Source organism: Nicotiana tomentosiformis, chromosome 4 (genome assembly GCF_000390325.3).
Source record: "Nicotiana tomentosiformis chromosome 4, ASM39032v3, whole genome shotgun sequence".
Classification (NCBI taxonomy): domain Eukaryota; kingdom Viridiplantae; phylum Streptophyta; class Magnoliopsida; order Solanales; family Solanaceae; genus Nicotiana; species Nicotiana tomentosiformis.
Window position 1 is genome coordinate 83,419,594 of NC_090815.1, and position 10,887 is coordinate 83,430,480.

General features: G+C 37.7%; 1 protein-coding gene across 2 annotated transcripts; it reads right to left on the reverse strand.

Moving 5' to 3' along the window:
- Positions 1-580: 580 nt before the first annotated feature.
- On the reverse strand, positions 581-10,864 carry LOC104109002 (NAD kinase 2, chloroplastic-like). 2 transcript variants are annotated; one of them, XM_009618177.4, is made up of 9 exons: positions 9,926-10,863; positions 9,607-9,833; positions 6,726-8,663; positions 5,697-5,818; positions 5,435-5,576; positions 5,122-5,346; positions 4,856-4,930; positions 3,276-3,377; positions 581-941 (listed from the first exon to the last, which is right to left on the reverse strand). In XM_009618177.4, exons 2-9 carry the CDS (start codon positions 9,808-9,810, stop codon positions 738-740), a joined length of 3,012 nt encoding a protein of 1,003 aa, XP_009616472.1. In that variant the 5' UTR covers positions 9,811-9,833; positions 9,926-10,863; the 3' UTR covers positions 581-737. The 2 variants fall into 2 exon arrangements, with proteins under 2 accessions (XP_009616472.1, XP_009616471.1); XM_009618176.4 differs by having other exon boundaries at positions 9,607-10,864.
- Between the last annotated feature and the right edge of the window lie 23 nt (positions 10,865-10,887).

Sequence of the window (10,887 nt, forward strand, 5' to 3'; positions counted from 1 at the left end):
GTGGGGTCTGGGGAGGGTATTGTGTACGCAGACCTTACTTCTACCCTGGGGTAGAGAGGTTGTTTCCGATTGACCATCGGTTCCCTCCCTCCAAGAACTCCCCACCTTGCTTTTGGGGTGACTCGAATTCAAAACCTCTTGATTGGAAGTGGAGGGTGCTCACCACTAGAGCAACCCTCTTGTCTTCAAGAAAAAGTATGAAGTAACAAATTGCTTGGAAAAAAAAAACTTTTTCTCAATGAATTATTTCATGCTGCAGTAAAGGCATTGTATGCCGACTCTGCTCAAATACAAAATGAGTGATCAGGGCTTAATAACAGGAGGCTGCAACACTTTTATCAAACAAGATGGAACAGTTCAACACACTCTTAATGTTTGCTATTACCAGAACATAACTTCTGGAGTGGGCGGCGGCTGGAGAGACTTGATACCTATAAAAGAGGTATCAAGAAGTATGATAGCCAAGAGATACCACGAACAGAACTCTCTATCTCAGGCAGATGAGTAAAGATAGCAATTTTATAGCCGACTATTGTAGACTAGCGATATAGAAAGTGCTCATGTTGAAATGCGACATTGCTAAGATAGGATGAAAGGTGGAGAAAATTAATTGCACCTATGAGAGCCGTGGGAAACAAATTTTATACCGTGTAAAGTGGATCTTCTGTAATTCTGCTGATCTTATATGACTGTACAAGAATCTACATAAATGTGGGACAGGATAATTCCAAGTATCTTCAGAGTGCTTTCTGGTCTAGTCTTTCATTCCAATTCAGGCAACGGATCAAGCTACCAAACCAATCACCTGTTTGGTCACATTTATTGACTGTAGGAAGTGGATGCTGACTCATACATATCCGAATAGAATCTCCTCTAGACAGTTGTTGCCGTCTCTTCCCATCAAAGGAGACCCAAGCATTGTTGCGCGCATCCTCTGGAATCTGTTTATAAGCAAATAACTTAACCTTCTAACTGAATGGTATGAAATGAATCCACAAAAGAGCAAAAAGTTTAGAAAGACGCAGTTGTGCCTTGGCTGCCTGCTAGACACATGCCATGAAATCACGAGAGATTTCATGATTTGACATCAAGAAATGGATATGCATTCATCAAGGTGCCAATAGTCAAACAATAATGGTGTAACATCAAGAAATTGGATACGTGCACTCATCAAGGTGCCAATCATGAAACACGATAGTTGAAATACAGGCTTTTGCACCGACATTACTCTATTAGGGAAAACCTTAAAGCATCCTAAGAAACCTAAATTCATTGAGGAATCATGTCTGCTTTTAAGAATATTGACTAGAACATATTCTAAGATGACCTATCAAAATCAGGCACAACTTCAAGTTTAATTGTTTTAGTAACTTCATCACGAGTAGAAGAGAAGTCCAAAATCAGAAGTAGCAGAATAAAAGGACACACATTCTACAAATAGAAAAGATTGTTGTTTTATGAGAAAAGATAAGAACTTATTAAAAAACTGCCTATATGTTCGAGCAGTTAAGGAGAAGACTTGAAATCTGTTGGGATTTTCCTGTGCAGGTTCCAATCTTGTTGTCGACGAACATTTTGTGCTACTGAGGTGTTATGTGATAGGAGGATACGTATCAAAGTGAAAGCAAGTTCTATTGAACAGTTATAAGAGCAGCAATGTTATATTTATGTGAATATTGGGCTGCTAAAATCCAACACATCCACAAGATGAGTGTCTCAAAGATCCGAAACTTAAGATGGATGTGCGTTCATATAAGAATGGACAAGATTAAAAATAACTACATTCGCTGGATAAAACAAGTAGCATGAGGATAAAATCAGAGAATGTCGGTTTACATGGTTTGGTCATGTCATGCATTGACCTCCACATGCACTGGTCTGTACACTGTGGATGTTAAACCATGGATAGTGAAGGTGATAAAAAGAGACGAGGTAGACCTAAAATCACATAGAAGTAAGTTAGCATTGATTCCAAGAGATTGTAAGTCTTTTGAGACAACTTCTTTCATGTGTTTTAGGCCCATCTCGTCTCCTTTTAACACCTTCACTTACCATTCAGTGCAATATCACGCTATTACGTTTACTTTAGGCCTATGTTTTCTAGGAGTTTTTTAGTCTTATTACAGATTCTTATGCTAGTAGGAAATATCAAGAACTTCTAGTACTTCTCATTTTTATTTTTATTTTGTATAATACTGGCCTGAGATGAATTTAAATGGAGAACATGGTCAGTGAGGATTCATATAGCGGACCCCAACTAGTTTGAAATTGAGGTGGTGGTGTTGTTATCATAGAGAAAGAAAGGTAGTAAATAAAGGTGTGTCATAGACTCAAGACGACAACAACAAAGAGAACATGGACTATGCCACGTATTGTCCTCCTTTTTTCTCTTTCATTTTCGTTTTCTTTTTTATGAAGATTTTTAAAAAAAACACAGGACTAAATAATCCCACATTTTTATCATGGGATTATTTTCTTTAACCATGATACCAAACGACCCCTAAAGCACTCCCTTCCCTGTATAATTGTATGTATAAATCCTCAATCACCTCATGCACTACTTCTCCTTGTACATTATTATTCCTTAACTTCTATTGCCTCTATAAGTTTCTCTTCTTATTCGCTATAGCTTCTCAATGGAAGAATTTTGAATAAGAATTCCCCTCTCTCAACCAAATACCCTAGATTTCTTCTTCAACTAGATTATGTATCATAGCCATCATAGCTAACTCTCCTTTCACTTTCATCTTCCTCATTTTTTCACCCTCATCTGGCTCACTCTCTCCCTCTCTCGTTTCTATATCTCCCAACATGTTCATTAACATCCAACATTAACTACCCTTCCAGACACTAACTTTTTCTTGAAAATTGTGGTGTCCAACCCAGCTTGCGTGCATACCTGCTACCTCCCACTAGCCACAGGTATCGGACAACTTTGTCCATGGACGACACTTGGACAGATGAGAAGAAATCACCTAGTGTTTTTGCCTCCGTTAAGATTTGAACTTGAGACCTCATGGTTCTCAACCCACATCATTGACCACTAGGCCACACCCTTGGGTGCTATCCTTCCCGACAATAACTTAATTGACCACTAGGCGACACCCTTGGGTGCTACCCTTCCGGACAATAACTTATTCCATTGTCTAAGATGATCTTTCAAAATTTACTAAAGAAGTGCCCAAGAGTATTAACACACTGTATCAAGGTACTAGCACTAGTAGTTAAAAGTAAATGTATACCATTACTATTTAAATATTCATGGAGAAAGTCACCTTTAGCTCCAGCTTTGCAGAGTCCGGAAGAATGACAGGTCTGAATGAGAGCGAGTGTGGGCAGATTGGTGTGAAGAGCATGCAAGGAACATTTGGGTGCACCTGCATGACATAAATTTCCTTGTGATATACTATTCTAGTATCCACTTGGTAAAGGCGAAACAATCAACAATTATTGACCAGAAGGAGCACAGCTAGAGTTTCAGCATTAATTAAATGAACAATAACAAACAACACAACTTTCAAAATTCAAAAATATAGATCAAGAACTGTGTATAAAGATCAAATAACAAAACCATCTTATTGCAAGATGTAACTTCAAGATTGCAACTAAGTAGAACGAAAAAAATCAGAAAGAAATCTTCACACAACTAGCTAAAACTGCTTCGCAGTACATTGAAAGCTAATTTGTTTAATATGGAGTTTCGTCAATTTGCTTTCGATGCCAAAAATTGGCTCATACTTGCTGATAACCTGATTGACTACTGCAAGTTATTGCTTTGTTGCACACATCTACACTTAGAGTGACATTTTGTGAAACAATTTTACGATCTCCACTATTCTCAGTCATACAATAAATAGGAGATGGAAACAAGATTATGCATTTATTACTTTCAGTAAATAATAAATAGGAAGTGGAAAAAAATAAATCAATTGATCAGTATTAGATTATGTAACGCAGCTAAGGATCATAATAATCACCACTGAATACAGAACCAAGCAAAGAAGTCTTGCTATCAGCTTTGTTTAATGCTAAATATTAGGCTTTCAACCTTTAAAGAAAAACCCCGATAGTAGGTTTTCAATCAGGAGTCCAAATTTGACTAGCTTAGCAGTTTTCCCCAATATCTTCGAAAGTAACCTTTCCATCTATTTCAATTCCAGTGTCTGTTGCATCACCCCATTTCCACATCAATAGTAACGATATGACAGGAGGAATCAACTAGCTTCTACCAATAACTCGTAAAATATGTCAGGAAACTTCTATATCTTTACGATTAAGTGCACAATACAGTCTACTTTCTTTTCCTGTCTCTTCTTCTCCTATTTCTTAATGAGAGGGGAGGGGGTAGTCAATCACTTCTCTGTGGATCTTTTTTTTAGCTGTTCATCAATGCCACAACAAACTGTTCAAGCTATAAACCTCACCATCTTGCACTAGTTCTGTAATTCAGCTTTTAACTTATTACTACCTCGCTTTCAATTTATGTGACACACTTTCCTTATTAGTCCATTTCAGAAAGAATGGAACGTTTCTATATTTGGAAACAATTTAACTTTAAACTTTTCATTTTACCCAGTTTAGACTTAATGAAAATCTTTTATAGCGACACAAATGTTATGGCCCCACAAAACTTTTACCCTTTAAGCTTTTAAGACCACTATTTCAAAAGTCTTCTTTTTCTTTTTCTCTTCTTTTTTTTTCGTATCTCTGTGCCGAATCAAACTATGTCACATAAATTGAAACGGAGGGAGTATTTGCTTTGGATACAATTCATTGCCTGTGGTATTTCAGGACACATATGTTCAATTACTCATGTAAGTTAAAAAGGTTCATATCTCTTAGGGATAATAGGTACCATGGAACCTCCAGCAGCCGTAGAATAAGCAGTACTTCCAGTTGGTGTGGCTACTATGATCCCATCAGCTTGCACCTGCCAAATAACATAAAATGGTGTCACAGGTATCTCCATGTCCTATAGCTCCTTAATCAAGCGGACGCTTGTTGAAATAAAAAAGTTGGCTAGGAAGATCTACGAAGCCTGAAATGTGAAAAATGGGATAATTTTTTGTTCTTCTGCAAGGACAGCGGGGTGGTTGGCAGTTAGGTTTACAAAAAGCGCACCTTGGTAATGAGGCGATCATGTTCATAACACTCAATTTTGGAGAGATATGGATTAGAACCACGATCAACAACAACTTCATTTAGGACATCGAACACCTTTCCAGGCATTGCCTTTCCATTTCTGAATAGCTCACATCGAAGACGCATTCTCAAAGTTATATAAACACCATCCAGAGTGCTATTCCCGTGAATGACTTGTCTTAGATCCTTCTTATAATCTTCGAACTTTACGGATTAATAAGAAAAAGTAAGAGGAGAGACTTCCCAAGCGAATTAAGAACTAAATCATAATGTTTTCAGTCAAGAAGCATACTGTATGGGAAGTGAGAAATCCAAGGGATCCTAGATTAAATGACACAACGGGCGGGATAGCACCTCGAAATAATTTAGAAGCATGAAGTATAACTCCATCTCCTCCTAGGCAGGCAACAAAATCAACACTTTCATGAAGATCACTGCATTAGGTACATCAGGCAAGGTCAGCATATCTTAGTGAAGTAAAAGAAGTGAACCGAGACAAACAAACAAATATATGAAGAATGCTATCTGAGCGTACAGTTTGTGGGTCATTTCACCTGGTATCTTGACTATAAAAGGTCTGAACAAATCCGAAGCCTGGAGTTCGTGCAAATATATCATGCACCTCAGGTTCAACAAGAACATTCATTTTCTCTTGGTAATACAAGAAAGAAGCAACCTTCAAAGAAGAATTAGAAAGAAAGAAAAAGGCAAAAGAGTTAAAATTATGAGATAGTAAACTATTTGCTAGAGATACTTATCTAAAGAACGAAAAGGACATAGTTTTCGACTGCATAAGCATGTTGCAAAAGAAAATAGCGAATTTGCTAGAACTACATATTTTCTTAAATATGGAACCTTCAAAGATAAGTTCCATAAATGGATCATAGAGCCATGCACAACAAGCTGAAACTAAAGGTTCTCAAAATGAAACAAATGGGGAAAAATCTCAAGGCCTAAAGCATGACACACTGAAATTCATGATGTAAGAGGGATGAAAGTCAATGGCAAAGAAGATCCAAAATGAGTAGAGAAAACTAATGGTCATATATTCCTTTCTCAAGTTGGTTGGTGGATACAAAATTGGACAGAAAGTAGATGGAATTCATATTACAGATGATTGACAGTAACTAAATGTCCATTCACAAACGAAGTGCAGCTTTTGTAATTTGTTTGAATAAGCTGACAGGTCGGGCTAGTATGATGGAGGAACATATGTCGAGCATATTCTTTTTTTCTTTTTGTTGATAAAGAAAAAACAGGAGCAAGTAGGCCTACTTGATCACTCAATCTGGAGTTTCAAAGTATATACATAGATTTCACAAAGCAGATAAGATGATTATCGTGTAGCACAGAAATTTCAAATGAGCCAAAATAAATGTCTTGCTCTCAAGGAAGGTCCTTTGCAGGTCTTCCTTTCAATTGTAAAAAACACAAATGTGAGCCTTGCTATAGTAAATTAACAGCCCTATTAAACCTATTGGTAACTGTATGCATCCTCATGAAAAACAACAGGGAGAGTCCAGCATTAACAGAGTAGTCATATATCAGAGTCCAAGATCGATAAGTGATAACTGTGTAAGCACCTCTTTGGCTTCTTCCATGAGTTCTTGTCCCAGCTTCTTTAAAAGTAGTACGGTCTTTGGCGTGGATTTCCATAAAAGCATCTGCTGCTGGGTGCTAGGATGAGTGAAGGCCAAGGAAGTTTCTGTTACCTTTTCTCTGTTGCACAAAAACCCATCTGTGCGAACCAAGAACATCTCTGCCTTCCTTCTGGACTGCAATCTTACCACACCAGTTGCAGAAGCGCACATATTTCCTTCAATTAGCTCCATGTTATCATCAACTGAAGGCCTGGGGGCCTCAATGTTCCTCCTCTCAATGGCAGTGGCTGAGGACACAGCATTAGTATCCAACTCGTTACTTGCATCAATAAGACTACTGCTTTTAACAGAGGTATGTACTTCACCATTGTTGAATCTATTCAAAATTGGCGCTGCAGAGCCATTATGACCCCCATACTTTTCCATATTCGCAGAGGAATTCGAAGGTTTCGTTGATAAGCCCATATTACTAGGTGGCCCATTTGGATTTCTAGAATCGATAGCTCTGTCCTCAGTGTAACTGTCTATGATTGCATTCCCTTTAGGTATTCTCTTGTAGTAATACCTCGAAGCATGGAGCCCCTCCAATCTTTTCTTTTCATGAGTGAAATATGTCTCTGGTGAAACCTTTCTACTCCTGAAATATGTAGACATCTCAGTTCGGGAGAAAAATTTAGGGGGAGGCAGTTGCGACTTGAGAGGGTTTGTTTTACCATCAGCAGTAAGCAATGTGCCTTTCCAAGTGACTGCAACAGTATCATCAGCTTCATTCTTACTTAGGCCTTTGTGTTCCCTAGCTTCAGGAATTTGTTTGAAAAGTTTCCCAGCAGAATTTATGCTGTTTGATCTTGCAGGTAGTGTCCCATTTTTGTGATCAGATGCAGACATACCTTCACAAGTAGAAGTTTTATTTTCTTCTGAGTTAACTGGCGTGCCTGCCTCTTGTGTTCCTCTACTACCACAAAATGAGTTCACACTGGAGGTCACATCCTTATTAGCATTCGGTACAAAGAGTGGTGTGTAGCGAGTCATGTATTGTCTCCATCTAGAGACCATAGCTGATGTCCTCCAAACTCCTTCCTTACTGTGGAGATATATGGGTCTTTTGTATACATCAGAGACCAGTGCTGCAAACTTCTCAACCTGCTGCACTGAAGGTGTTGTGCCAACTTCAACAGGGAGTTTCAGTACTTCAATATCTCCAGAGGAAATGGCTTCGTCTAGCACTTTTTCATAGAAGTTGTCCTTTATAGTCTCAGCTCTGAGATCTATAATAGTTTTGAATCCTCTCTCCAACAGCCATCTAAGACCTTCTTCAGTTACCTGTCCACCTGTCCAAAAAGCAACCTCAGAACTTGCAGATTGTGTCTCTTCTTCTGATGAAAAATAAACAGGATTCCAATTAGCTAACAATGTATGGTGGGGATGGTCATCTCCACGGGGAAATCCAGAATCATAACATACATTCTTCAGTCTTTGCAGCTTTCTCCATACATTAATGCTCGTAGGATCATCAGGTGTTATAAAGTTTTCAAGAGCAACATGCAAGCTCTCACAATACCTCTTCATTTCACCTCTGAAAAAAGCTAGTGGAGGAAGCTTATCATCCATTACATGCACATCAAAATCACTGAATGAGTTGATGATAAAGGATCTCCCAGATAGGACATCCTCGCTCCCTTTGTTTAGAAGACATACCATACATCCTAGAACAGAAACTATTCTATCCTCCAGTAAATGTTTATCTTCTGAGGGTACATCATATGAGATACTACATTCTCCACTCACTGGATTGCATAGTGTCTCCATTAATGTGTTATGAAGTTGTTCGGCAGCACGAAGGATTCTACAATAAGCCTCTATCTCAGCAATATCGCCAGGTAGAGGGCCAATCCAGGGTAACTTCAGTATATCACGGGGCTGGAGAGTTCAAAATTTCAGGAAAGCTGTCAGCTAATAACAAAAAGTTCAAACCAACAACTTGCAGGCAGAGATTAATAGTCGGAAACTATTTATCTAGAACTTCATAATACCTCTAGTATACGGGGTAGTCCCATTTTTTGTTAATTGAGTTACTTATATCAGAAAATAAAAATATAAATTTTGACTAGAAACCATCCCGGATCAAGTAAACAAACCATACGAAAACAAAAGGCAAAACTTTCAAATTAAGAACTAATTAGAAACAACAAAAAAGGGTAATGAGAACATAACATAGTTGAAAGATTTGTGTGCAAACGTTTGTTTGCTTAAAATTTAAATTAATCAACTAAGCTGTTTTTCGCTTCGAGTTTCAAGCAAGAACCACTTGGTTTTTCATATCAGTCAATACAAAAGACACCAAAACTATGAAACAAGCTATCAGATACTCTCTGTCACCTTATTGGGGCGAAAACAAAACAGCTAGAATCGGATATAATAGCTTGCACTTCTGCTTAGAATTCATCTCTCTGGCTTTTACTCCCTATACCAGGACATATCAAGGTTCAACCTTGGCATATCTTACATGAACCAAATGCTCCGAAACACAATCTCAAGTCTGCTCTATCTGAAGACTCACTGGCCTGTAAAGTCATCACTAGTGCACAGAGGGGAGTCAAGATTTGAACTTTATGGGTTCGAGTTCGAAATTTTATCACAACCCATTTGACTTACTAGGCTCAAAATCTATTATTTGTATTTATTTAGTAGACATTTTAACACATGGACTGGGTTTGAGTCAAAGCTATTAGGTTCAGTTGAACATCCCTTTCTGTCAGCACAGTTCCAACCAACAAATTAACAAGATAAGAGGGCAAATATTCAATCAAAGCTTTAACTGAGAATGACACTAGTAGGTAAATGAAAAAAAATAAAAAACAACCTGAGAATCGAATCCAACGTTAGAGGAGAAAACACTAGAGAGCTCAGCACCGACAACAAGCTTCTTCTGTCTTCTCCTTTGAACCCATCTCAACCTCCCACGCCTATACCCATATGAAAACCCAATACCAAACCCTGAAATTTTTACATATCTTAGCTGACAATCTTGAAAATGGATTGGCCCACCAGCAACTTTCCGACCCATATCAAACTTGCATGGACAATAGGCTGCCATAGTACCATTCAAAAAAAAAGCTTTAATACTCCAATTCTTTACCAGAAGATCACTAAAATAAATCAACAATCATTGATATATTTACCAAGATTTTGGTTTCTCGCATCTGGGTATAATTCTTATGTTCTAGCTTCTGTGTAACTAAGGATCATCTCTGTACTCCAAAATTTCGGGTTCGTGTATACAATTCTAGGAGTAATTGTCAAGCTTCAGCGTAAATGGATTTTGGAGCTGATTATAAGTTTTATCTACGAGGAGTTTTACTTTTATATACTATATGGGTGTCGGAAAAAAGGGGAAATTGGTAACTGGTAAATGTGATGTGGATAGTATCGCAAGAGAGGGAAACGTAGGACAGTGAAATTTTGTGCGAATCGATGATGAAAATTCCGAAGAAATTTGGAGTATTGGTTCGAGTTTTCCGTTATTTTTAAATAATTGTAGTATGTGTTTCACTTTTTATTTTTTCCTTATTCTTGCTTTGGTGGATTCTTGGAAATTTTGAAAAAATTCTAGTTTCTTTTGGTTTGCAAACAATGAATAAATTCAAAGCTCTTCTTCAAAATTGTCAAGCAGACATTATTAATCCGAAATCAATGTAAGAGAAGAAACGCAATTTGCTCCAAAATAAAAAATAAAAAAAGAAACAGCTTCATGCCTAGCTGATAATATAGCACTTTCTAAATTGAACACCGCCTCGCAACAACACAGGTGGTTTTGTCAATGTCAGTTGGCAACTTATTATTGATAGAGAAAATAAGTGCTTGCACTGATTTCTTCTAGAGAAAAACTACAACTATACATAGCTACAAACAATCGTCATAGCAATCAACCAAAAGCAACCACACTAAAGGCTTGAGCAGATATTTAAAGATGAGTTCCTCAATATAACTGAGGAACAGAGAAGACAGTAATCGAGATACAACCAAAACAAAACCAAAAACAAGCAAGGAGGACAAGAGAACAGCCAGAAAAAATTATTGAGGAAACAAGAAATGGAGGTGGGAGAAAAAACGAGAGAGGAGGAAATGATCAAAAAGCAAGGAA